At 50.9% G+C, this 26671-nt stretch overlaps 2 protein-coding genes across 3 annotated transcripts in view; both read left to right on the top strand.

The window, feature by feature from the left end:
* LAMC1 (laminin subunit gamma 1) overlaps window positions 1-2319 on the top strand; it is a 62854-nt gene extending 60535 nt beyond the window's left edge. The window contains exon 28 of the mRNA XM_030455730.1: window positions 533-2319. Within this exon, the coding sequence (XP_030311590.1) occupies window positions 533-789 (257 nt within the window). The 3' untranslated portion in view covers window positions 790-2319. The remainder of the gene's footprint in view (window positions 1-532) is intronic.
* Window positions 2320-9858: 7539 nt separating this feature from the next.
* On the top strand, window positions 9859-26641 carry LAMC2 (laminin subunit gamma 2). 2 transcript variants are annotated; one of them, XM_030455731.1, is made up of 22 exons: window positions 9859-10330; window positions 13858-13975; window positions 14606-14704; window positions 14858-14994; window positions 15327-15449; window positions 15578-15767; window positions 16128-16240; window positions 16502-16720; window positions 17715-17894; window positions 18913-19146; window positions 19364-19500; window positions 20204-20354; window positions 20459-20664; window positions 20938-21017; window positions 21434-21571; window positions 22452-22596; window positions 22822-22971; window positions 23254-23368; window positions 23455-23654; window positions 24205-24363; window positions 24446-24545; window positions 24733-26641. In XM_030455731.1, the coding sequence occupies exons 1-22, from the start codon at window positions 10249-10251 to the stop codon at window positions 24984-24986; spliced, it is 3330 nt and encodes a 1109-aa protein (XP_030311591.1). In that variant the 5' UTR covers window positions 9859-10248; the 3' UTR covers window positions 24987-26641. The 2 variants fall into 2 exon arrangements, with proteins under 2 accessions (XP_030311591.1, XP_030311592.1); XM_030455732.1 differs by lacking the exon at window positions 14606-14704 and having other exon boundaries at window positions 10196-10330.
* The last annotated feature ends 30 nt before the right edge of the window (window positions 26642-26671 follow it).

The following is a 26671-nucleotide window of genomic DNA, read 5'->3' as shown; positions in this document are numbered from 1 at the left end:
TGGAATGGCCCAGGACAGTGGTGGAGTCACCATCCCTGGAGGCATTTAAAAGGCATTTGGACCTGGTCCTTAAGGACAGGGTTTAGTAGTTGGATTATGGTGTTGGTCACAGGTTGGACTGGATGATCCTGGAGGTCTCCTCCAACCCAAACATTCTGTGATTTTCCTGCTGCCTGACCTTGCAGTGCTTGCAGCTGGCACAGGAGGTGCTGCCTTTCCTGCTGGTGCTGTGCCACAGATGGGATGGGCCCATTCACTTCTAGAAATGGGGTTTGTGTGTTTTCAGCAGGGAGTTGTTTGGTTTTAACCCTGGGGTGGCCTCAGAGCTGTTGTGCAGTGTTTGGTACTGTTCTTCTGTCAGCTGAGGAGGCAGGGAAGGTTGGTTCTGTTTGAGAGGTGGTTTCTAAAATAGGGGTGGCCTGATGGAGGGCTCTGTGCTGATGGGGGCTGAGCTGTGTAAGCACCCAAAACCAGTGAATCAAAAAGGTGGGGTTTTTTTAATGGACTTTATTGCCTGCTTCTGCCTTTACAGGGCAACTGGAGACAGTGGACTTGAACAAACTGAATGAAATTGAGGGAACCCTGAACAGTGCCAAAGACCAAATGAGAGACAGCAACCTGGACCAGAAAGTGTCTTTCCTCGAGACAGAAGCCAGGAAGCAGGATGATGCAATACAGGCCTACAACAGGGACATTGAAGAGATCCTGAAGGACATCAGCAACCTGGAAGACATCAGGAAGACCTTGCCATCTGGCTGTTTTAACACCCCGTCCATTGAGAAACCCTAAGGGTGTGCTGGGGGGTATTCCCCTGGGGGAGAGTGCTGGAGCAGTGGTTTGGCTATGGAGTGCCTTAAACACACTTTACCTTCTTCAGATCCCCAAGTCTTCACAGCCACTATTTCTTTATCAAATCAGGATAATTTAAAAGGTTTATTTGTTGGGGTTTGTTTTTTTTTTTTTTTTTTTTTTGGTTTTTTTAATAAGAGAAACAATCTCTGTCTTTGGGCATCAAAGGGGCTTTTTTAATATAAAATTGTCTTTCTGAGCACTCTGCCTTTGACCCTTTCTCAAACACAGTTTTCCTTTGATCAGTGCAAGCATGGGAGATGCTCTGGACTCTATACTGTGGTTCAGAAATAATCATGTGAGCTGTATACAGCAAGGCAAAGCTAACCCCATTTTCTTTTCTCTCTTTACCCCTCAAATGTAAAATCCTCAGTCCTGGTGCTCTCTGTCCTCATGAAGGAAGGGGCTGGCTACTGAAGTGTTACTGTAATGGCCAGTAGAGCTGCACTCACTCAGATCCCTCTTCCCAACTTCTAACCCTGTGAATTTTTATTATTTTTATTTTTTAAAATGTTAACTAATGGCCAATTGACAGCATTTGATAGCCTTTGACAAACTAGCTGAAGCCTCTCTCGGAAATGCTTTCTGTGATGATGCATTGCTCTGAGAAACAGGCAGCCTCTGAGAGGAGCTCTTTGGGAAGCTGGGATGCTGGTGCAGTGGTGGGTCCTGCCAGCTCTGCTCTTTTTCTGCAGAGAAGTCTGGGGTCTGCTCTGTAAGCAGCTTCCTGCCAGGTAATCCAGGATGTGGAGTGTGGAAGCTGGTAGCTGCATTCTCCTCTACAGGTATTGAATTGCCAGAGGATCTTTTTTGTTTGTTTCTTTGTTTAGGCAATTAATGTCTAATTGACATTTTAGTTTGCTCAAGACAGAAAAGTCTTGCTGAAGAGGAGAGCTACCACCATCACCCAGAGAGTTCTGACAGCTGCACTGGATTCCATCCTGAATGTCTCTGAGTGGAGAAGGAAGAGGATGTGCAGGTGGAAATGAAAAGCTCTTTCTCCTCCTCTTTTTCCTGAAGAAGAACAGTGGCATTTTTCTATCTCCTGGCATTACTCTTGCCTTTTGCCTATTTTTAATCTGCCAGAAGGAGCTGGGCTTTTCCAGCACCCTCTTTTTTTTTTTTTTTTTTTTTTTCCTACTGCTTTCCTGGTCACCACTGAGCTACCCCAGCCTGGGGACGTTTCCCCAGCTGGTGCCTCCTGGCTGCTGCCTGGTGCTGGTGAGAGCAGTGGGGAGCCCCTTGTTTCCCCTTTGGCCCCAGTCTGAGACAAGAGCATCCTCTGCAGCCTCCTCCTTGCCTCCAGCTGGGTACCCCCCACCCCCAGCTCCTCCAGACCCAGTATCTATCTGTCCTTAAACACTATGCAACTTTATACGTTTGCGTAGAGGGGAAGAAATTATTATTCTGACACACACTGGTGCTATTAATTATTTCAAATTTATATTTTTTTTGTGTGTGAATGTGATTATTTTTTTTTCCCGTGGGGTTTTTTTTTTTTTTTTTTGGTTGATTGTTTTTATTTTTCATTGGGGTTTTTTTGTTTTGTTTTTTTTTTTTAAATCATGATTTATAGTGTGAGGAAGTCTCTCTTGTGTGTGGATGTGTGTGTAAATACCTTCAGCCACCTCTCCAGAGTGGCATTCTGCCCTCCTCTCTTCTTTACCCTGTAGCCACTGGGGCACATGCACCCACCATATATTGCTTCTCTCTCTATGTTACTCATGCAGACCTCAAGAATTTCTCCTAGCTGGATTCTTCCTTTCTTCCCTATCCTCAGCACCCCTGTGGGCACCAGCAATAACTGCTTTGCCCCATGGGTGGGTGCTCTCTAGCCCTCCCTCCAAAGCTATTCCAGAGAGGGGGGGATGTCCCCATCACCCTGTTTTGTGTCCCTTGTACCCAGAGCAGGAGGGGCTGTGGCTTTGCAGATGGGCACCAGGGGACTGGACCTTGAGGTGATGGCAGAGCTGGATTTGGAGACATCCTGATACCACTTTGAGGCAGGAGCTTTGGTGCCTCCCTGGGCATGGTGCTGCTGGGCAGGGGGTGTTCCCAGCACATCCTGCAGCCCTCCTGTACCTCCTTCTTTTAGAGATACTGACAGTTTACCAGCTTGGGATCTTCCCTTGCTTGCAAACATCCCTGCTACAGGGAGGAGAGCCTTGACCTGTGCTCCCCCCCCACGTGTGGGATGCTGAGGTGGGTGCAGATGAGAAGATGTGTGCATGCTGTGGCTGATCTCAGGCCTAACTTTTCCCACCTTCTTAGCTTTTTTTTTTTTTTTTTTTTTTTTTTCCTTAAACTGTTTTTAACAGAATTTTATTTTTAAATAAAAAAAAAAAATAATCTTTATAAGCAACCTCCTTAATCACTACTGCATTACAGTCATTATTCATTGTATAAGTCCAGTTATTTCTTTACGTAATGTGATAATGCAACAGCTGCTGGTGGAGTGCTGGATGTCACAAGTGATGTGTGACAAGTCCCTTCATCACCTTATTCCTGACTGTGGGCCCCTCAGTATGTGCCTTCACTCCAGTTTTTTTTGCCTTAATATGTGGTCTTGCTGTCTGGGGCAGTGAACAAAATGCAACACTTGCAGTTTTTATGTATAATACAGTATTTCTTATTTATAATAAAGTCTGAATATTTGTAACCCCTTATACCTTGGCATTCTTTTGAATGGCTTATTTTTTTGGGGGGGAGTGGGATTGATGGGGATTCAGTTGGATTTGCCTTTTGCTTAATTAATAAGATTGGGAAAAAGAAATTTGGAAATTCATGTGGGCCATGATGAGGATGGTTTCTCCCTGGGTCCACTGCTCCATTTACAATCAGTTTTATATCACTGGTTTCCCAGTGATATAAATAATCTCCTTAAAAATATAATTTAAAAAGTAAAAATATAAAAATATATATAAAAATAAATATATAAAATATATAAAAAAAATATATATATAAAAATAAAAATATAATCTCCTTAAAAAAATAAGGAGATTCTTGGTGCTGATGCTATTGAAGCTGCACTCTCCTGGAAATCCCTAGGGAGTTGAGGGTGTGTTTTATTTACAATATAAGAGTAAAATCCTTCCTGCTTTCAGCTGAGCACCTGGAAATGGATGGGGCCCCTGGGAAATAAAACCCTAAATAAATAAACTGCAATTTCTCTACCAGGAGCTGTCAGAAATCCAGGTACCCTGTGTTGTTCTCTGGATCTTGTCTTCCTGAGCCCAGGATAGATTTTATTCCTGAACTTATTAACTTGCACTGGAGCAATTGGTAAGTTGGGTGTTTTGTTTAACTTAACCTTTTTGTTCTTCAGCTGGAGTTGTCACTAATGCAAATTTTGAAATTTTTTACCTTTTTTTACCTTTTTTTACCTTTTTTTACCTTTTTTTACCTTTTTTTACCTTTTTTTACCTTTTTTTACCTTTTTTTGCCCTTTTTGCCCTTTTTACCTTTTTTTGCCCTTTTTGCCCTTTTTGCCCTTTTTGCCCTTTTTGCCTCTTTTTGCCTCTTTTTGCCTCTTTTTGCCTCTTTTACCTCTTTTACCTCTTTTACCTCTTTCACCTCTTTCACCTCTTTCACCTCTTTCACCTCTTTCACCTCTTTCACCTCTTTCACCTCTTTCACCTCTTCTTTACCTCTTCTTTACCACTTCTTTACCACTTCTTTACCACTTCTTTACCACTTCTTTACCACTTCTTTACCTCTTCTTTACCTCTTCTTTACCACTTCTTTACCTCTTCTTTACCTCTTCTTTACCTCTTCTTTACCTCTTCTTTACCTCTTCTTTACCTCTTCTTTACCTCTTCTTTACCTCTTCTTTACCTCTTCTTTACCTCTTCTTTACCTCTTCTTTACCTCTTCTTTACCTCTTCTTTACCTCTTCTTTACCTCTTCTTTACCTCTTCTTTACCTCTTCTTTACCTCTTCTTTACCTCTTCTTTACCTCTTCTTTACCTCTTCTTTACCTCTTCTTTACCTCTCTCTCTTTTACCTCTCTTTTACCTCTTTTACTTTTTTTTTTTACTTTTTTTTGCTTTTTTAAACTTTTTTTTTTTTCTTTTTTACCAAGTCCTGGCTTGTCCAGCTGTATTTAGTAGCCATGGAGCAAAGAATTGGGCTGTGGGATGGTTCTGACATTGCATGGGCTTGACATGGAGCCTCTTACAACTTGGGAGCTAAAAGATTGAAATTAATCCACGATCTTTATTGAACATTCCAACTTGGCCAATTCTATGATCTTCAGCATCAGAGCTTGTCCTGTGAGACCTGGGCAAAGGCCCAAATTAAGGGACAAATGCTGGCCTGACACAGGAACTTTTGGAGGGCAACATGGAGGAGCAGACACAGAGCATGAGAGCTGCTGCTTCCAGCTCCCTGAAATGTGTCATTAATTTTTTGAAGTCCAGGGAGAAGCATCTTCCTCAGCAGCTTCATCTCAGAGTGGAAAAGCTGAGCTGGACCTCAGGATGGAGGAGGAGGAGGAGGGAGCTGTTTAGATGGGACAGAGCCATACTCTGGCAGCTTTATTTGTTTTTCTTTTTGATTTCTAGTGGCTTTTCTAACTGTCCAAGTCCCAGTCCATCAGCTCTCACGTGCTTTCTGGAGAAACAAAGCTGGTAATGGGTCACTGGTTGCCAGCTGAGGTTTTTTCCAGCTGGCTAAAAATCCTTGGGCTGCTTCTATCATCAGAGTGGGAGCTGCTGGAGCCTTGGTGCTTCATGGAGGCTTCTGGGGCTGCTCTGGAGAGACTGAAGATCAGAAATCCTGAGCTGCTGGGGCTGCTGAGCCAGCATCTCTTTCACTTTCCCAGAGAATCTGTGGATGTCCCCTCCCTCGGAGTGTCCAAGGTGGGGTGGTATGGAGCTTGGAGCAGCCTGGTCTGGTGGAAGGTGTCATGGGCAGGGAGGGGGTTGGATGGAGATGGTCTTTAAGGTCCCTTCCACCCATTCTTTGGTTCTGGGTAAGTGCTGGCAGCATCCCCACGGTGGGGCAGAGGAGCAGACGGGGAGTCACTGCCTCTTTCCCTCATGTCTCTGTCTCACCCTTTGCTGGTATGGGCAGGGCAGAGCTGAGACAAAGCCAGACATGAGGGCCCAGCATCTCCTCCCTCTGCTGCCACTGCCCAGCCCTGCCCTGCTTGCTCACTGCTGGGTTGAGCCCCTCAGCTCCCGCTGCCCCTGCCTGAGAGAGACAAGAATCTTTATTTGTTATTTAGGCAGTTGAGAAGCCCAGGGCACCTATAGGGTGGAGGAGATCCTGGCATCCTGGACTGGATCAGGAACAGCGTGGCCAGCAGGTCCAGGGAAGGGATTCTGCCCCTGTGCTCAGCCCTGGGGAGGCCACAGCTTGAGTCCTGTGTCCAGTTCTGGGCCCCTCAGCTCAGGAAGGAGATTGAGGTGCTGGAGCAGGTCCAGAGAAGAGCAAGGAGGCTGTGAAGGGATCCAGCACAAGTCCTGTGAGGAAGGGCTGAGGGAGCTGGGGGTGTTGAGGCTGGAGAAGAGGAGGCTCAGGGGAGACCTCATCACTCTCTCCAACTCCCTGAAAGGAGGTTGGAGCCAGGAGGGGGGTTGGGCTCTGCTCCCAGGCAGAGATCAGTCAGACAAGAGGCCATGGGCTTGAGCTCTGCCAGGGGAGGGTTAGGTTGGATATTAGGAAGAAATTCTTTCCAGAGAGGGTGCTCAGGCATTGGGATGGGCTGCCCAGGGAGAGGGTGGATTCTCCATCCCTGGAGGTTTTTAAGAAGAGCCTGAATGTGGCACTGAGTGCCATGGGCTGGGAACCACAGGGGGAGTGGCTCAAGGGTTGAACTGGATGCTCTCAGGGCTCCTTTCCAACCCAGATGGTTCTGTGATTCTGTGTTTGGGCAGGATTGTGGATTTTCTGTGCCAAGGAACTCTCAGCTGGTAATATCCAGGCCTGCTGCTTAGCTGAAGGAGGAAACTCCTCAGGCTCAGAGGCTGGTGGTGACTGTGTGCATGCTCATCATGGCATGGCAAATAAAATAGGTCAAGATAAGGCACTTCTGGACAAATCCTCCAGGAGAAGCCAGGCCACTTGCAGAAGCAGCCCAGGAGAGGAGTTACGGGAGGATGTTGCATCTCAAAAGGTCCCTGGCAGAGGGAGGGGTGGGGATGCCAGGGATTAGCTGGACTGCAAGGACATGTTCAGCATACTGGTGTTGTTTATTGGTCATGAGCCACAAAAATGGGTTTATTCCCCTGGTTCCATCAATAAACTTGCTTCAGGGCTTTCACACTTCCATCACTTAACACCAGCAACCAGTTCAGATTATTATGTGGATTATTTGAAGTGCTTAATTCTGCCATAGCCATGAATTTAAGGATAGAGAATCCTGCCAGCTGCTGGGATCATGTCCCTGCAGTAGCAGCTTGCTGAGCCCCATGATGAAGAACAAGCATTGGCCATCTTCAGAAGTTGCAGGTGGGAAGACCCAGGCTCTCCAGTGAAGAAATGCTGATTTCCTGCAGTATCTGAGTGCTCCTGCTCTTCCTGCCTCCCATCACAGGATGCTTCTGCTCACTTTCAAAGGTAGCACTTCTCTTAACCATGTTTATTAGAGACCTTTTAGTGAAAGTGCTGCTGTAAGGGGTGGGTTTGATGGCAGCATTTGCTCTGTGGAGGTTGGTGGCATCAGTTAGTTCCAGATCTGGTGTGTTTAGAAAATCAGGGCCCCAGGAAGTGTTTTTTTGGTAGTGTCATGGCATGCATTCCTGTGGTTGTCAGAGGTGATCTTGAAGGATGGTGGAGGATGACAAGGATGAGAGTAACATAAGTAAACACCCAGAGATGAGTAAACACACAGAGGCTGTGCCAGGGCCTTGTTTGCAGAGTGAAGTCAGAGGTGGGGTGATAACCATGAGACATAAGGGGTGGCATGGAGGAGCCAGAGAAGTGAGAAGTTTCCTAAGGGTGAGAGGTGATATCTCAAAAGAAGAATCATCCAGGAACCCAGACAGGGAACTTCTGTAATTCCAACACTGCCAGAGATGATATTTCCTGTGCAGAGAGCTCTCAGCAGGGAGGAGGGAGATGGCAGAGGGGGTTGGGGCAAGTGATGTGCTTTAGAGCAGGTTTAAGTGTGTTTCATTAGAGGAATAAGTAGACCCTTAAGAATTTCCAGATCACTGGGAACACCTTAAGTGGTTTTATCATCTTAAAAAAATAAAAATTATAAAAATCATATAAGACAACCTTGGGTGATGCCAAAACCCAGATGGCACCAGAGAGTTCTTAAAGCTGGGTTCCTTGTGAATGATACTAAGATACAGCATGTGAAATTAAAAGGAACCAGTCTGCTTATAAAAGAAAGTTGACTCGAATCAGCAGACAGAGGTAAGCTCAGCAAAGTGAGGTGCAAAGATGTGGTGTATTTGGGATGGTTACACCCATGAGATTACCAGGAGCAACAGAGGAAAACCATCTGAGTCAGCTCCAGGTGCACAGTTGTCTGGAGATTGGGCAGCTGAAGACATTTGGATGGGGACCTAAATATTAATTACCCCAGCTCTATTAGGTCTGAAATGAGAAGCATCTCAGCACTGTTTTGATTTTGATTTTTTTTTTTCTTTGACTTTCAGTGACCTCAAAGGCAACTTGTGTCTTGAACTGGGGGCAAATCTGTTGGGTATCTTAATTCCATCCTTGTTGCCCTGTTGCTGCCCTACTCTTGAGTAGTTCCCTGAACTGGGGAGCCCAGAACTGGATGCAATACTCCAGCCATGGCCTCACCAGGACAGAGTAGAGGGGGAGGCCACAGCTACACTGCTGACCATGGAAGTGTTCAGGGCCAGGTTGGATGGGGTTTGGATCAAACTGATCAAGTGGGAGATGTCCCTGCCTGTGGCAGGAGATGGAACTGGTTGAGCTTTAAGGTCCATTCCAACTAAAACCACTCTGTGCTTCTAGGACAGAGAGCAATGCAAGGGCTCATTTTTGGACAGGGCACAGTCAGCCAGCAGCTCTGGATCATTGGGGGTTTTATCAGTTGCACTGGGTACAACCCCAAAGCTCAGGTGCAGCCCCCAAAATCACTTCTGCCTTGCAGCAGGAGCTGCTGGAGGAGGCCAGGAGGAGATGCTGGAGGGTGAGCAGACTGCTGCATCCCTTGTCACTCAGTGTCCCTGGGGCTGGCACAGACACTCACCTGGGCTTTCACCTGGCTGTAGCAAGCTGGGCACACACTCTCCTCACAGCCAGGACCCTGGAAGCCAGGCTTGCAGGTGCAGCTCCCATCACTCCTGCATTTCACAGAATCACAGAACCATTTGGGTTGGAAAGGAGCTCTGAGAGCATCCAGTCCAACCCTTGATCCACTCCCCCCGTGGTTCCCAGCCCATGGCACTCAGTGCCACATTCAGGCTCTTCTTAAAAACCTCCAGGGATGGAGAATCCACCCCCTCCCTGGGCAGCCCATCCCAATGCCTGAGCACCCTCTCCGGAAAGAATTTCTTCCTAATATCCAACCTAACCCTGCCCTGGCAGAGCTGAAGCCCATTACCTCCTGTCTCACTGATATCTGCAGTGGCTCAGCAGAGGCCGAGTCCCAGGCAGGGGCTGCAGGGCAGAACATCACAGCTTCACAGCCCATTCCCTCCTCCCATCCACCCTCTCATCTCTGCTTTCCTCCCACCAGTCAGCCCCGTTTCCTCCTTTTCCTCCTCTCCAGCCTTGGCTTTTGCAGCATCCCCAGACCCATCCGTGTCACCCTGTGCTCTGCCATGGATTCTGCTCCGTGATTTTATCCTCTTGTTCTCTTTGTCCAAGCTCTCCTCAGGGTCACCTTGATCCCTTGGCTAAGTCCTGCTGTTCCCCTTTCCCTGGCTTGATTTTTGACCTCTGCTTTTGCTATTTGAGTGACTGGACCTTCCTGCTGAGCAGCCCATCCCTCTGCCATCGCCGTTCCCCTCCAACCCTACCCACACTCCCGCAGGTTTCCAGGGAGCTCAGCGTGTTCCAGGGAGCTCCTGCATGCCCGGGCAGCCCTCGCTTGTCTCAGCTCTGCCTTTGGAGCCAGCACCAAGGCTGAGATGGAGCTGGGCGAGCGGGATGGGCAGGATGGAGCTTCCCTAAGCCTTGCGGCTCCACTTTATTCATCCCCCCCACCCCCCGTGAGCTGCCAGCCCCGGGGAGGATGCAGGCGGGAGCCCTCGGGGTGCTGAACCCCGGGGATGGGGCTGGGCTCGGGGTGACTCAGCCCACGGCACACGCTCTTCCTGTTGCGAGTGACTCAGGTGGAGCAGCCGATAAAAACCACCCATCGAATAACTAAAAAAAAAAAAAGAAAAAAGGCCCAACACAGGGAAGCGATCGGTGGGTGGTGGCCATCCCTGTGCCAGAGCGGGTTCCTGCTGCTCCCCGGCACACGGGATGGCTCCGGGATGGTTCCTCTCCCTCTTCTGCCTCTTGGGCTCCTTCCTGCCTGCGGTCCTGAGCACCCACGGAAGAGCAGGTGAGCCCTGGGGAAGGTCGGGGTCCCTGCTCCGGGGCTGGGTTCCATCCCCCTGGTGTTCTGGTGCCTGAGAGAGCCGGGAGCTGGGACACAGCAGGGTGCTGCAGCTCCCTTCTTTCTCTGTTTTTTTTGGGGGTTTTTTTTGGTTGGTTGGTGGGTTTTTTTGTTTGTTTAGTTTTTTCTATTTTGTTTTTTAATTTTCTTTACCAACACCCTATTTAATTAACTTACTTAAATCCTTTCCGTATAAAGCTTGGGTGGGATTCAGGCACAAGCATTGCCCAGGCAGTTTATCTGTAACCAAAATATTCCCTAAACCCAGGGAAGAGCTGGAAGCATCTGGGAGGCAGTTTGCTGTAGCTCTGGGATGCAGTTTGCTGTAGCAACACATGCCATGCTTGCCCATGGGTTACAGCCAGTGTCCTGCAGCACACTGCTTAAAAAACCCCAGAGCATCCCATGGCATTCCCAACTGCAGTGAAGAGGCTGATGCAGGGATGCTCAGCCCCGTGGTAATTCAATATTGGGGGTTCAGTTGTGTTGGCTTCCAGTCTGGAGGGGGGTCTGGATGGCCCAAGTTTGGTCTTTGTGTATTTTGCAAATCCTGACCCATTTCAGGTTTTGGCAGTGTCTGCAGTACAGCTGTTCTGAAATGCACTGGCTGGGCTGGAACTGGTCCTTCCTCAGTTTCTCTTTGAGTGTAATGCAATGTGAGAGAGGGGGAAAAGTGCTGAATAACTCTGTGTAGTTTTATTTAAGAAAAACAAACCCTCAAACCTGATTTTCTTTTCTTGTTACCTGGATAATCAACCAGCAGCCTGCCTTGCATGCACGTTTTAAAATACTGATGTAAATGGGTTTTTCCCCCTTTCCTGGCATCATGGAGGCAACTGCTGCTTTTCCATGGACCCTTGAGCCTCTTTCTATGTGTGTAAAAACAAGAGTTCATAACCTGCCACACTTGCATCCTTCTCAAGTTGGCTCAGTAGTGTAAATTGGTATTTTACGGTGTTACTCCTCCAGCCCTTGCACTAGATGTATGCTTATAATTAATGTAATTTTTTTTTCCTTGTAAATGAGCTCCTAGCATTGGATTTCTGTATGGTCAGGGTGTTTGTGCTCTGGACTGTGGCCCTGCCCAAGCTGGTGTGTGTACACCTGCACATGGTGGCTGAAGGCATCTCTTTTGGGTTGGGGAAAGAACCAGGAGGTTGGGGGCAGAGTTCCACAGTACCAATGAGATGTCTGTGTTGGTGTGTTGGGATGAAGAAGACTCCAAACACCAGATTTCAGCTCCCAGTGTGAGGTTTCTCCCTACCAGTGCTGATGGAGCCCCAGGCAGAGCTTCCAGAACCAAGAATGCTGTGGAGAAGGGCAATGGGTAAAGCCAGGTCTTGGTGGAACAGATGGGAAACAGCTTTTTGTCCCTAAAGCAAGGAGCAGGGAATGGTTTATGTTATCATGGAGGGTTCCTCACCTGGAAAGCTCTGCTGATACCCTGCTGAAAGGAGGTTTATCTGAAACTTGATTTCAGACCCATCAGACCTGCTCATAGAAGACTCAAAGCCCATTCTCTGGTTTTGTGACTTTAAGATGACAATTTAAGAGGTCTGGAGCTGCCTGTCTCCTTCTCTTAGCTTTTGTCAGAGCAAGACCTGAAAAAAAAAAAAAAGGTTTTCATTCCCTGGGGGAGCAGTTTTTGTGCCTGTAATTTAGCAACCCAGGATTATGCAGATGTAGGGTGAGGGGTGGAGTTTAGCTCCATGCTCTTTCTGGGTCCTTTCCAGCTGGAGATGTTCTGGCTTTAGTGTGGAGGGATTGGCTGCCAGCAGCCCCATTGGGAGGGGGAGGGCAAACCCCTTGAGAGGGTCCCACACTGCTGCTTTTTGGTGGTTTGTTCATTCTGTCCCTGCCTTTTGGTGCCTGGTGATATCCCCTCAGACTCCAGATGCTTTCTCAAACCCTGACAGCCAGGACCCACAGGTGCCTTTCCCAGCAGACTGGGGTGGCTGAAAACCTGCAGCTGAGTCTCAGCCATGCTGCAAGGGAAGAACCATGTTTACCAGGGCCCTAAAAACCTCTCTCCCTGTTTGCTGGGACATGAGGTCATCTCTCTGCTTGGCAGCAGGCTCAGCCACTGCTGGCTGGGTGCCTGTCCCGAAGGTGTTGGTTGGTGGTAGGCATGTGGGAGGGTGCCCAGGAGTGTGTGTGCTTGGGCTGTGAGTGCAAGAGGATTTGCCTGATCCCAGGAATCCCAGCTGTGGATGACAAGGACCACACTCTTGTGGGGCTAAGCTGTGCCAGAAGAGCTCCTGGGAAGGAGGAGCCTCCACATAGATCAAGTAGAACTTGCTGTCCACAGCCACGCTGCAGGTTTTGGCTTGCTCTTGGATTCCTTCCACCCTCCAGCTGGGGATGGGAAGCCTGGGACTGCTTCTCATGGCCCACAAGGGAAGCAGTGAGCAGAGTTTCACAGGAGGAGGTTGAGGAACCCATGGCAGCATCAGGGTGGGCTGGAGCAGCTCAGCCTCAGGCTCAGCACAGCTGGGGATCCTTATCTTTCCCTCAGGGTGTTTTTTTTTCTCCTCCCTGTCTTTGCCAACTTGTTTTTAGTCGTCTTTGCAGGACTTACCTTTATATATTGAGCTCCCTTCTATATTGTAAGCCTGCTTTAGGGTTCCTCTGGAGCCTTCTCTAGGCTGAAGAACCCCAGCTCTCTCAGCCTGACTCCATAGCAAAGATGCTGCAGCACTCTGATCCTCTTCAGAGCCTCCTCTGGACTTATTCCAACAGCTTCCTGGGTTGGGGACCCCAGAACTGGACCCAGCATTGCAAGAGGTTATTTCATGAGGGTGGAGCAGAGGGGTAGAATCCTCTCCCTTGAGCTGCTAGTGATGCAGGCCAGGATCTGATTTAGGCTTTGAGGTGGCAAGAGGGCAAATATCCCCATGGGTGCCCCAAGCTGGTCCAGCTGGGGGGTCCCCAGCAGCAGGACAGGTGCTCATGGCCCTGGCAATCCCTCTCCTCACTGCCTGGGTCTGTGCACAGTGTTAGGCCAAAAATGGAAGAGCCTGAAACTCCTTGTGGTGGGACTGAAATAAAAATGGACAGATTTCTACTAGCAGAGGAGGTGGTAAAGGAGGAGTAATTCTCTGCTTGGTTTGTGTGCCCTGGCACCTGTCTTGTCCTTTATAGCATAAAGGTATATACTATATATATATATATAGTATATATAAAGGTACATAGTATAAAAGAATGTAGTATAAAATGACCTTTATAGTAGGGAAGAAGCTTCTTGTCCTGGGAATCTGGTCAATGCCTGCTGGGATTTATCTCCTCCAGGTCACTCTGGCATCAGTCAGGGAGGCTGGGGGAGATGTAAGAGCCAGACCTGGTGTCTCAGACCAGTACCTCAAGGGGGGACCTGTTGCTGAGGTTGGGTTGTTCCTCCAATGACTGTCCCAGGGGCCCAGTAGGAAGGTGTAGTGTGGTATCCATCTGAATCCCTCCTTTCCCTCTCCCCACAGGCTCCCTCATCCTGCGGTGTGACGGTGACAGTCGGTGCAGCTGTAAGCCTGGTGCAAGGGGTGAGAAGTGTGACCAGTGTCAACCAGGCTTTGAGGCCAGGTGCCAGAGGAGCAGGCAGTAAGTGTTGGTGGCCATTGGTGGGGTGGGAAGAGCTGCAGGACCCACAACCTCTCTGGAAAACCCACGGTGGCTTCAAACACCTCGTGCAGGGGCTGTTTGTGCTGTGACCACACATGGTACCACTCGCAAGGACTGTCCCTCTGCACAGACAAAAATCAAGTGCCATTTAAACACCTTTCTTGTTTGACTTCCTCAGTGCTGTGTCCTCTTTTTTTTCCACCATTGCTCCTTCACCAGCCCCCAGCAGGCAAATGGTGGGAACAAGGGCTTGGATGCTTTTTGCTATTCCTGGCCTCCTGCCTGAGCCTCCCCAGAGGTTGCTGCCTGTTGGAGCTCTGCCAGGGTCTGTTATTAAACTCAGCACAACTTCACTTTGCTCTTGCAAGTGGGTACTGTTGAAGGAAGGCACCTGGGGTGGTTGCAAGCTGGTGCTCCGAGGTGTCCTGGAGCAGTAGCATCAGGTACCATTTCGACATCTGGCTGCAGCTGGATTCCTTAGAGATGGCTCTGCTGGTTGTTTTCCCCATTTCAGCATGGTTGTAGCTGGGGTGAGGGGGGTGTGTGTCTCTGCTGTCTTGTGTAACAGCTGGGAGATTCAAGTGGAGGTTCCCCCTGTCCCTGTCACAGGACCCCACAGTGCGAGTGTGACTCTGCTGGCAGCACAGGGAGCTGCATCTCCGGCCGCTGTGTCTGCAAGGAGGGAGCTACAGGGGAGCACTGTGAGAGGTGGGTGGAAGGAGGACCTCCTAGACCCCTGCATGGCCTCCATTTCTCTGGATGTGCATCCCCTGACAGTGACCTCGAGCCATGGTGATGGCTGTGTTGCAAGGAGCAGGAGAAAAGGGAATTGAATGTTGTCACCGCCTTGTTTTTTCCCAGGTGCAAGCAAAACTTCTATAACTTGGACCCCAGGAACCCAGCAGGATGCTCCCCCTGCTTCTGCTATGGGCACTCAGCCGTGTGCAGCAGTGCAGACAACCACAGCATCCACAACATCACCTCCACCTTCCAGCAAGGTGAAGCCCAAGCAGGACATCCCTGGGGGTGTTTGCTATCCCTGCTCTGTGACATGCTGGGATAGCCCTGCTGGGTGTCCCTTTACTTTGATGGGTGGAATGGTTTGATCATATGTATGCTGGAAAGTTGGGAGGGAGTGTGGCCTTACTTCAACGTGTCTTTCCTTCCACATGGGAGGGAAACTTCATGTTTATTTTCCCCTCAGAGGGAACATAAGGGATTATGTCCAGGGGATAGGAAGCTGGAGGGTTTTGGTAAGCTGCATCCCCAGAAAGATGCTGGAGGAAACACCTTCCCTGTCCCTGCTGACTGCTCCATGTTGGTGCTCCAGGTACTGAGGGCTGGTGTGGTATCCACAGAAGTGGCTCCCCAGCCCAGCTCCAGTGGTCCCCACACCATGAGGAGACTTTCCTAGTGGCCAGGAGATCGGAGCCGCTGTACTTCATGGCACCCGGTAGGTGCAGGGGCAGTGAAGGGGGGACTCATCCCTTTGAGGGTCTGGTCCCATGGACCAAGCATTCAGAAGAAAGGCAAGGTTTTAAACCTTCACTTTTCTCCCTTCCTTCTTTTTTTTTTTTTCAGGGAAATTCCTTGGCAATCAGCAGCTGAGCTACGGCCAGACGCTCTCCTTCGATTATCGCCTGGACCAAGGGGGTCACCATCCATCTCCTCATGAGGTGGTCCTGGAAGGAGCTGGCCTGAGAATCACTGCTCCCTTCTTGCCCCAGGGGAAGATTCTGCCCTGTGGCATCAGCCAGACATACACATTGAGGTATAGGTGGGAAGGGAAGTATTCAGGTATAGGGGAAGGGAAGGGTGAGCAAGAAAAACTGCAGCTTCCAGGAGCTCCCAGATTCAGCTGTGACCTCTTGGAGGTGACAAATTATGGCCTGGATGCATCTCAGGTGTTTCTCTCTTAGGCAAGGAGGTAGAAAACCTGACCTGAGGTTGGGCTGGGTGTTTTTCCCAGGGTTGGTCACAGGGGTTGTTGGGAGGTTGTTCCCCAAACCCTTGAGCTCAGGAGGGAGATGGGGGAGGGCTGCCACAATTTTCGTGGCATTTTCTTGAAATGCAGCCAATTGCGTGGCATTTTCTTGAAAGTGGTCACACTTCTCCCTCCTCCCATGGGCAGGTTGGATGAGCACCCAAGCAGCAAGTGGAGTCCAAGGCTGAATCACTTGGAATATCGCAGGTTGTTGGGAAACCTGACAGCTCTCTGGATCCAAGCCACCTCTGGGCAGTACAGTAAGTTGAGGGGGGGAGGGAGCTTGCAGGATGAGTTCCTCCTTATTGCTGGAGATGCCAAGTCTCCAGATGGAGCAAAGGTAACAAAATAATGATGAAAACAATTTTAAACAGCGCCCTGAAACGGGCAAAACTAAATTATGAAGGGGTTGAGCAGAGGTAATGAAATACACGACCTGTTGTACAGGCTCTGGATGCAGGGGGCTTGCAGGAAGAACCTGCTGCCCCCCAGAGGTGACCCACTCCATCTCCTCTCTCCAGGCATCGGCTACCTCGACAATGTGACCCTGGTGTCAGCACAACCAGTGCCCGGGGTCCCTGCCCCCTGGGTGGAGCAGTGTGAGTGCCCAGCAGAGTATAGGGGCCAGTTCTGCCAGAGATGTGCCCCTGGCTACCGCAGAGATGTCCCCAACCTCGGGCCCTTCAGCATCTGTGTGCGATGTGATTGCCAGGAGGGAGGAATTTGTGATCCTGAGACTGGTAAGAGGAGCCTCCCCCACCACGTTGTGCTTGCTGTGTGCCTGCATCCCAAAAAATGGAGTTATTAGGGGGCACTGAGTGGGGTGGGATTCCTGGCTTGGGGGGTCTGGAGTGTGGGGAACTTCATGGGTAAAAAGCCTGGAAGCCCTGCTGCCAAAAATACAGGGAAGATGCATAGCCCTGCTGCCAAAAATACAGGAAATCTTTCCCCTCTTGGGATTTTCCTGCACAGGGATTAAATTGGGTATAGATGATGTTCACTGAAGAGAGAAAAACAATCTCCTCCTGCTTGGATAGAATTTAAAACTATGTTTTAAACACTGTTTAGCACCTGTCTTGCTAAAGTAGAGTTGCCATAGAAAGTTGAAGTGATGTGAAATTAAGCTGCTGTTATTTCCAAGTCTGAATTGGGGGGGAATTTCCAAACCCCTGAGCATTGATCAGGAGGGACAAAGGCAGCATGGGTCTCCTTGGGAACTATAGAAGCTGTGAAAAATGTGGTCCAGCCCCCTTTAGGGGATGCCAGCCAGCCTTTATGGTGTGGGATGGGCTCCTCAAGAGGCATTGACCTCTAGTTTTACTCCCAGGTTGTGCCAGGTGAGGTTTAGATTAGATAGCAAAAACAATTCCTTCCCTGCAAGGATTGTCAGGCACTGGCACAGGTTGCCCAGGGCATTGATGGAGTCACCATCAATTTAAAAGTTGTGTAGATGTGGTGCTGAGGGACTTTGATGTCTTTTCCAACCAAAACTTGGGTTTGGTTTCTTTTCCCTGATTCCTCTGTGGGGTCTTGCTGGTCTCCCATCACAGAAGCAGGACCCAGTCCTTCCCAGGTGGTGACACACAGAGGAATGAAGGGGCAAGCATGGGGACAGCCAGGGCTCTGGGGGAGGATGCTGGATCCCAGGGGATTGTGCTGCAGGAGGTGGGATGGCTGGGAGGTGGCCTGATGGAGGGAGTTCCACTGCCCTCAGCCTTTTCCTTTCTCCTCCAGGTGAATGCTACTCAGGAGATGAAAACGTGGGCAATATCCTCAGCTGCCCCTTGGGTTTCTACAGGAACCCCCAGCAGCCCCAGGGCTGCCAGGCCTGTCCCTGCCACCATGGCCAAGGCTGCTCCGTGGTGCCAGGCAGTGAGGAAATCATCTGTGACCAGTGCCCTCCTGGAGCTGCAGGTAATTCCCTTATCCAGGTTCCTTCTGCTTTGCCTTCCCCTGGAGTTTCAAGCAGCTGGATGGGGAGATGCAGGTGGCAGCAAGCCAGGATGCTTGGAGCCAGGTGAATCATCCCGTCTTCTCAGCCCCTCTTTGCCTGTCACAGGGTGTTTGGGTCCCAAGGGCTGTGCAAACACGTTCCCTGTCCTGCAGAGGGAAGGGTTCTCATCAAAGAAGATGACGTGGATGGAAAAAGGATGGGTGGGGAGGGAGGGGAGGAGGAAAATAGGAAAAAAACCTAAATGGGAAACAACATGCCCAAGATCAGTCATTGTGCTTAGTCCTTGAGAGCCTGCCCAGAGCTTTGTGTGTTGGCCAAAGCAGTGAGGAGAGTGGAAATGCTGTTGTGGCAGCCCAGTGGGCACTGGGGAGGATGCAGCTGGGTTCAGGATTTGGGCCCCCCAACTCCAAGGATGATGTTGAGGGGCTGGAGCACATCCAGCAAAGGGCAAAAGGGAAATAGAACAGAACTGGGGAAGGATCTGGAGCACAAATCTCATAAGGAGTGGCTGAAAGAATGAGGGATTAGCCTGGAGAAAAGGATGCCAAGGGAAAGACCTTTTTGCTCTCTACAACTCCTTGAAAGGAGGATGGAGCAAGGGGGAAGTCTGCCTCTCCTCCTAAGTAACAAGGGATAGGACAAGAGGAAATGGCCTCAAGTTGTGCCAGGGGAGGCTTAGATTGGATAAGGGGAATAATTTCTTCACCCAAAGGCAGGGTGCTGGCCCAGGAGCTGGAGTCACCACCCGTGGAGGGTTCTAAAACCTTTCTAGATGTGGTTCTGAGGGATGTGGTTCAGTGGTGGCCTTGGAAGTGCTGGGTTAATGGTTGGATTGATGATCTGAAAGTCTTTTCCAAGCAAAACCATTCTGTAGTTCTCTGACTCCCTGAATTCCCTGTCTCAGAGGGGCAGAGGGGACCAGGCAGCCTCCACCTTTCCAACACCCACCTCCCATTTGCCCCATCCCTTTTTTCCCAGGGCCCAACTGTGAGTTCTGTGCCGACGGCTACTTTGGGGACCCAGCTGCTTCCCAGCCCTGCCAGCCGTGCCAGTGCAATGGCAACGTGGAGCCCAATGCCGTGGGGAACTGTGACCCCAGGACAGGAGAGTGCCTCAAGTGCATCCACAACACTGCTGGCTTCTACTGTGACCGCTGCCAGGACGGCTTCTATGGCAACCCCCTGGCCTCTGACCCTGCTGGGAAGTGCCGAGGTGAGAGCCAGACACTGCTGCTCCATCTGGGAATATGTAGGAAAATCCATGGCAGAGCACAGAGATGGGTCTGGGGATGCTGCAAAAGCCAAGGGTGGGGAGGAGGAAATGAAGCACGGGGCTGACTGTTGGGAGGAAAGCAGAGATGAGAGGGTGGATGGGAGGAGGGACTGGAGGTGGGGATGGGCTGTGAAGCTGTGATGCTCTGACCCTGCAGCCCCTGCTTGGGACTCGGCCTCTGCTGAACCACTGAGGTGCAGGAGTGATGGGAGCTGCATCTGCAAGCCTGGCTTCCAGGGTCCTGGCTGTGAGGAGAGTGTGTGCCCAGCTTGCTACAACCAGGTGAAAGCCCAGGTGAGTGTCTGTGCCAGCCCCGGGGACACTGAGTGACAAGGGATGCAGCAGTCTGCTTACCCTCCAGCATCTCCTCCTGGCCTCCTCCAGCAGCTCCTGCTGCAAGGCAGAAGTGATTTTGGGGGCTGCACCTGAGCTTTGGGGTTGTACCCAGTGCAACTGATAAAACCCCCAATGATCCAGAGCTGCTGGCTGACTGTGCCCTGTCCAAAAATGAGCCCTTGCATTGCTCTCTGTCCTAGAAGCACAGAGTGGTTTTAGTTGGAATGGACCTTAAAGCTCAGCCAGTTCCATCTCCTGCCATGGGCAGGGACATCTCCCACTCGATCAGTTTGATCCAAACCCCTTCCAACCTGGCCCTGAATACTTCCATGGCTGGGGCAGCCTCAGCTTCACTGGGCAACCAGGGCCAGTGTCTCACCATCCTCATAGTGAAGAATTTTTTCCTAATGTCTCATCTAAATCTCCCCTCTTTCAGCTTGAAACTGTTTCCCCTCATCCTGTCATTCCATGCCTTCTCTAAAAGTCCCTCCCCAGCATTTCTGTAGCCCCTTCAGGTACTGAAAGTTGCTCTGAGGTCTCCCCTGGAGCCTTTTCCAGGCTGAACAACCCCATCTCTCTTTGCACCTTGTTCCTGCCTTTAGTCTTTCCACTGTGGGCTCAGTGTTCTCCTGGCTGATGGCCCAGCCTGCTGTGGTTTCAGGTGGTCCTGTACCTGCAGCAGCTGGCAGAGCTGGAGCAGCTCTTCCCAGAGGTTCTGGTTGGTGGTCAGGAGAGCCAGGACCAGGAGAGGAGGATGCAGGTGGCCGAGGAGATGCTGCGGAACATCCTTGGGGAATCCCTGAGCCTCAAAGGTACCACCTGAGGCAGCTGCTGGTGCCATGGCAGGAGAGGGGTTTGTTAAGTGATGAGTTGAGTGATGAGTTTCTCTTCTGCCTCCCTCTTTACTTCTCACCAGCCTCTGAGAGGTCTCTGGAAAGCCGCCTGGCCGGGATGAAGGGGAGAGGGTCCAGCTCTCAGAGCTGTGTGGATGAGATCAAGGCCACATTGAAGGCACTGAGGGCTCTGGGACAGCAATATCAGAGGCAGGTGCAGGACACCTGGCATGTGCTGGAGAGAGCCAGGCAGGACCTGGACCACAGTGGAGCTGCTCTGCAACGTGTGGTGAGAGCATCCTTGGGAAATGTGCTCCTAGTCTAGGCCAGGGATGGAAAAATTAATGGAGAGAGGAAGAACTTAAGATGTTCCACTTATGATGGGTTTGTTTTTGAGAGTGCAGAAGACATTCTGCTCGGCCTTTCTTTAAGGCTGGGACCTGGTTGGGGGCTTCTGGGGGGGACTGGGGGGGTTTAAGTTGCCTTAAAGGCAATTGCCTCTTGCTGTTGAATGGGATGGAGGCAGAGAAGAGGACTCACACCTCTCTCCCTCCTTCCTTAGAACATCCCTGTTTCAAGATTCCCTGGGGACTTGAGTGAGTTCTTGATGCTGGCCCAGGAGGCTCTGAGACTGGCCAACAGGTAAGTCACTTGTGCCATTGGCCAAGAGAGAGGGAATGATGACTCAGATCCTTCTGGGGGGTGCCCAGAAGGTCTTTTTTAGGGGGGCATCCTTGCTTCACCCCCAAGCTGCTGCTGTTGTTACCTCTGTGTTGGTCCTGAAGCAGGGGAAGGTGTGGCTGCTGGTCCTCAGTAACTTCTGAGGGTGGTTTTGGGTGGACTTTAAAAACATCTTAGGGGTCAGAGTTTGACACAAGAACACCCACTTGGAACAGGCAACATCTGCCCTACCCCCTCGTGCTCCTCTGCCCTCGGGAGATGCAGGAGGGAAAACCCATTTGGTCCTGTCCAGCATCACTGAATGCAATGGAAATGGAGGTTGGTGGAGGCCACTTGGGTGAGAGATTCTTCTCCTGAGCCTGTCCTGTGCTTTGCAGCCACCTGCAAGCTGCCAATGCCATGGAGCAAGCTGTGAAGGCAGCACGGGAGGATGGGCTGCAGGCAATGGAGCTGCTGCAAGGGGCTGACAGTGGAGAGATGGCCACCTCTGCCTCCCTGACAAGCCTGCTGGACAAGTGAGTGACAGCTGTCCAGGGCAGGGGACATGGCAGGGCTGAGGGTCTGGCCATACCTACGTGTTCCCTTCCCTACATTCCCATGTGAGAACATGTGGTTGGAGGCTGGGACTTGCCTGGATGTCACTCACTGGGGCATCTGAGGGGTGGAGATGGAGGGGTGAGAATGTCTGAGGGATGGAGATGAAGGGGTCAGAATGTTTGAGGGATGGAGATGGAAGGGTGGGAATGTCTGAGGGGTGGAGATGGAGGGGTGGGAATGTCTGAGGGATGGAGGTGGAGGGGTGGGAATGTCTGAGGGATGGAGAGGGAAGGTTTGCAGCTCTCCAGAGCAGCTGCTTCCCACCTCCCAGACCACAGTGCTGCTGGGGGCTGCCTGCAGGAGGGGTAGGGGTTTAATTCTGTGCTTGTGAACCAGCTCTGGGGGTGCCTTCAAGACCTGGCTGCAAATCTGGGCTGGGTTTAGTCCCATGTTATCTGGGTCTTTCTCTTGGCTGATGCTTCTCCCATGCTGCTGGGATTTTGCAGACCACTGGTGGGGTGTGAGTAAGAGCCCTGAGTGAATTTAAGGAGCTGAACAGGGCTATGCAGGGGGAAATTCCCAGTGGCAGGGCAGGGATTAGCAGAGCCATCGTGCAGCCAGTGAGGGTTCAGCTGCCAAGAATCACCTTTGGTTTCTGGAGCAGGAGCAAAGAGCCAGTGGACACACCACTTGGCAGAGGGATTGGGATGTGGGGGATGTTTCCGAGTAGGTTTTCTACATGATACAACTGTATGGCCCCTGGAAGGAGGGATCCAGGAGTGTGAAGGAGCTGGTGCAGGAGCAGCATCAGCGCTGCGTTGGGGAGGGAGGTGGCTTTTCAACATGGTGTCCATGCAGGCACAAGAAGCTGAAGTTGCTGGCTGAGGACTTGAAGGCTGAGGCAGATGGCATGGCCTCTGAGGCAGACACTGCTTATCAGGGTAGCCTGGAGCTCCTCAACTCCCTGTCCCACCTGATGAAGACTGACATCGGGGCCTTTGAGGTGAGGGCCTGTGCCTGGGGGACCAGCAGGCCCCCTTTAACTCTCTGTATCCCCTGTCTCCCAGCAGCTCAGCCCTTCCCAAGGCTCCATCCCTATTGGAGAGACATCAGATATGCTTTTTCCTCCCTTTTTTGCTCCCTTTGGCAGGAGGAGCAAGCAACGAGCACCCGCTGCTGTTCGCTTAGATGCTGGGACCCCAGGCACTGTTGTGTTTCTGTGTTTCAGGGGAAGGAAAGTCAGCTGAAGCAGGAGGCCAAAGTTCTCCTGAGCCTGATGGACACCTACATGGCCCAGTACAGGCAGCTGCAGAGCCACACAGGGCGGTGGGAGGAGCAGATCCAGGAGCTGCTGCAGAGGGGAGAGAGCGAGAGAGCGGTAAGGGGTTTGTCCAGAGGGATGGGGATGGGGATGGAGTCTCCTTCAGCATCACCTGGAGCCTTGCTGGGATGCCCATGGCACTCTGCTGTCCTGGCCCCTTGGTTTTCCTTGGAAAAAGGGCCTCTCAGGGCTGGTCTGCTGGAGCCCATGGTGAAGAGTCTCACCATCCACTGGGGAAGATGACAGCTCAGATGACTCCAGGTGGCTGGAGCTGGGGGAGGGACCACTTGATGCTCCAATGTCTTTATTTGCCTGTTGTGTCCCCTTGGCCTGTCCCAGATGCTGATGAAGCTGCTATCCCGAGCCAACCTTGCCAGGAGCACAGCCCTGCAGGCTGTGAGTGCTGGCAACACCACCTTCTACGAGGTGGAACAGATCCTGAAGAGCCTCCGAGGTACTGTCCCAAAAACCCTTCCTTTCCCCTCCCTGTGGGACCTCCCCAAAAGTAGCACAGCTTTCACACCTGTTTCTCTCTTCCAGAGTTTAACCTGCAAGCAGAGGACAAGAGAAAGGCAGCTGAGGATGCCATAAGGAGGCTCCCAGTTATCAGCAGCATCATCTCAAGTGCCAGGGAGAAGATGGGCAGAGCTGAAGCAATCCTGGGCACTGCTGCTTCTGAATCCAAGGCAGCCAGCAGTGTGGCAGGAGAAGCAAAGGAGATCACCATGGGGATCCAGCAGGTGAGGGCAAATCCTGTTGTAAATGCTGGCAGAAAAGGGTTTGGAAGGGAAACCTAAAAAGAGGAGGTGGTTGGCAACTCCGAAAAGTCTTAATGGTGAACCTGATGCATTGAGTGTGGGACCTGAGCTTTTTGGCTGATGATTGCCTGGAAATGATTCTGCAAAGATGCCACCAGAGTTGGCTGTAACTGAGCAGGGGCATGGGAACCTTTGCTGCCACCTTTGTCCCATGAGGATCTCCATGCATCTCTCTTTAGCCACCCTTTGGTGACTGAGGGGATTTTTCACCTCCAGTCTGAGGTGTTGGCAGGCTTGTGAGCTCCCAGCCTTGGTGGGTTCAGCTTGGACTGTATATTGTAATTCCCAAGGGATTTGCTGGTGTCTTTAGGAGGGCTGAGCCATAATCATAGTCACAGCTTTCTGGAGCAACTGGTGAGAAGGAAAAGCCTGTCATAATTTTGGGTCCCTGTGGAAGGATGGAGTTTCCAGCAGCTCCACATCTGATTGCAGCTGTTCTCTCCCTCTCTGAAAGTGCCTTTGCCTTCCCCAGGACATCACAGTGCTGAAAATGGAAGCCAACAAGACAGTTGATGGTGTCCTCACCCTGGAGAAGGCAGTGGCCACCCTGCAACGTGAGGCCAAGGAAAGGGATGGGGAACTGGAGAGGAAACTCTTGGAGGTTGGGGCGGATGCTGCTGTGATCCAGGAGGTGAGTTCCCATCTCCTTGCCCCATTCTGTGTTGACATTTGGGTAAGAATTTGCTTTACAACTCCTGCCTTGCCTTCTTCAGACAGCTCAGGAAGCTCAGAGGGTCCATGCCAAGGCTGGCCAGGCAGGGGTGGCCGTGCAGGAGACACTGAGTGCCATGGAAGAGCTGCTGCAACTGATGAGTAAGTTTTGTCCCACTGCTTTGTGGTGTGGATCCAGACAGGGATGCTTGGGAGTTGTGTGGGAAGCTCAGGTGGCCCCTATAAATGGGCCTGGGCAGCAGGATGGAGATGAAATCTCTAGGAAGACCCAGTCCTCAGCCTGCATGAATGGTTCCCTCTTCCTTGTTTTCCTCCTCCTGTGTGACAGATCAACAGTGGAATGCTGTGGATGAGGATGGGCTGAAGCAGCTCCAGAAGAGTTTTAGCAAAGCCAAAACCAGAAGCAACCAGCTGCAGGGTGAGATGCTGGCACTGGAGCAGAGAGCTGTGCTGCAGAGGGATGGGGTGCAGCTGCTGGAGAGCAACATTGACAAGATTCTGGCAGATATTAAGAACCTGGAGGATATCCAGAAGAGTCTTCCTTCAGGCTGCTACAACACAAAAGCCATCGAATTACCATGAGTGAGCTGTCAGGAGATTCTGGCCCACTTTTCCTTCCCAAATTCAGTGTTTGATTGTGTTGAACCGACCTCTGCCCTCAAGTCCAACGTGGTGGCTGCCATGGGGCCCTGGAGAGTCCCTGGTTTTCCAGAAAGGCTTTTCCCTTGGCCACAGGAGGAAGGAGATTCCCAGCTGTGTGAAGGTGCTGGTGACTGCATGACATCCCATTCCTACACCAGTTCTCAGGTGCATGTGGAGGTTGCTTGGTATCAGCCTTGGGAGCTGGCACAGTTGAGAGCCTGAAGTTCACAGCTCAGAGGTTCTCCCACCCCCCATGGATCCTCTCTCCTGGTCTGGCACACACAGAAGGATTTAAAGCCTCTGTCCTTGCTTTTGACACTGCTGCCACCACCTCAGGTTCTCCACATGGTCTTTTTTTTTTCCTTTTGTAGCTCAGGAGGCAGAGAGTAAGCAAGCCTGACACCAGTGATGCTTCAGCTGCCTTTCTGCTCCCAGCCTGCCCAGTCCTTGATTGGAAGGGATGGTGCTGGTGTGGCTTTTGCTGTGTTTTTAGCATCAGACACTGCTGCTGACCCTTTTCATGAAGCTGCAGGTCTTTCATGGTGCTTCTCAGTGAGGTGGTTGCTGCTAACAGGAAAAAAAAATAAGGGTACCAACTGCTTTTAAGCTCAGGGTGATGTGCTGCATGGAGGGAGAAGGGGGTCCCCAGGCTAGCAGGTTAGGAGAGGACCACCAGGTCAGGCTGGATGGAGCTTTGATCAACCTGATCTAGTGGGAACTGTTCCTCCCCATGGCAGGGGGGCTGAACTAGGTGATCCTTAAAGTCCCTTCCAACACAAACCAGTTTGTGAATCTAAATGGAAACACTCTCCTGCTCCATTTCCTCCCTTCAGCCAGGAGGATGTGCCCCCCTTTTTCTTTCTGCCAGACTTCTCCCTCATTTCCAAACCCTGAGGGATGCCTTTCTTGCCAAACTCCTTCTTGGCAAGCATCCTACCATCCCCTTACACTCTCAGGTGTAACCTTTCCTTCAAACCCATTCATTTTGGTACCAGGTTGTCCCAGAGCCCAGGAAGAGCAAGGTTTTAGACATTTTCAGTGTTTCCACATCTGATTTGGTGCTGCCTATTTCCCCCCTCCCTTTTCCATCACTGCAAATGGTGTTGGATGTTTCTCAGAGGCTTAAATACACCTGAGTAGCTCTTGAAGGAGTTGAAGACCAAAGTGCTCCTCACCTGCTGCTTTCCTGCAGGTCCAGCTCCATCCCAACACCTCCCAGCTTCCTTGAGATGCCATTTTAGGGGGAAAACAAACCAGTGGATGCTGCCCCCCGAGCTTGCATGGTGGTGAAAAGAAAAAGTCCTGAGTGGATGTGTCACCCTTCACACCTCTGATTCTCTGATAAAGCAGTGACCATGATTTCTCTTGAAAAGGCTTCCCCAAGTTCTATATCTGCCTCATCATTTAAGAGAGATGTATTCTTGCCCCTGACGTGTCTTCCTCCTGTTGTACAGCACAGGGACAGGTATTACAGCCCTGAGTATTATTTTTCCAAGAGTTGGGTTTTTTGAAAGGCAGAAGGTCAATAAATGATGAATACTTTGAGCTGGGTCTTGCCTGTTGATTTCTTTTCTCCAGCTCCCAGTTTTGGGGGAGTTTGGCAACTCCCAGCAGCTCTTCAGGTG

The sequence above is a fragment of the Calypte anna genome, chromosome 8 (genome assembly GCF_003957555.1).
Source record: "Calypte anna isolate BGI_N300 chromosome 8, bCalAnn1_v1.p, whole genome shotgun sequence".
Classification (NCBI taxonomy): domain Eukaryota; kingdom Metazoa; phylum Chordata; class Aves; order Apodiformes; family Trochilidae; genus Calypte; species Calypte anna.
Note: the sequence above shows the minus strand (reverse complement) of the source record. Positions and strands in the feature narration are given on the sequence as shown.

Excerpts from the sequence above, each read along its gene's own strand:
- LAMC2 (XM_030455731.1), top strand. The coding sequence starts at position 10,249 with ATGGCTCCGGGATGGTTCCTCTCCCTCTTCTGCCTCTTGGGCTCCTTC. Across the intron at positions 14,995-15,326 it reads CACCTCCACCTTCCAGCAAG|GTACTGAGGGCTGGTGTGGT; the intron begins GTGAAGCCCAAG and ends TTGGTGCTCCAG. Across the intron at positions 16,241-16,501 it reads AGCCACCTCTGGGCAGTACA|GCATCGGCTACCTCGACAAT; the intron begins GTAAGTTGAGGG and ends TCCTCTCTCCAG.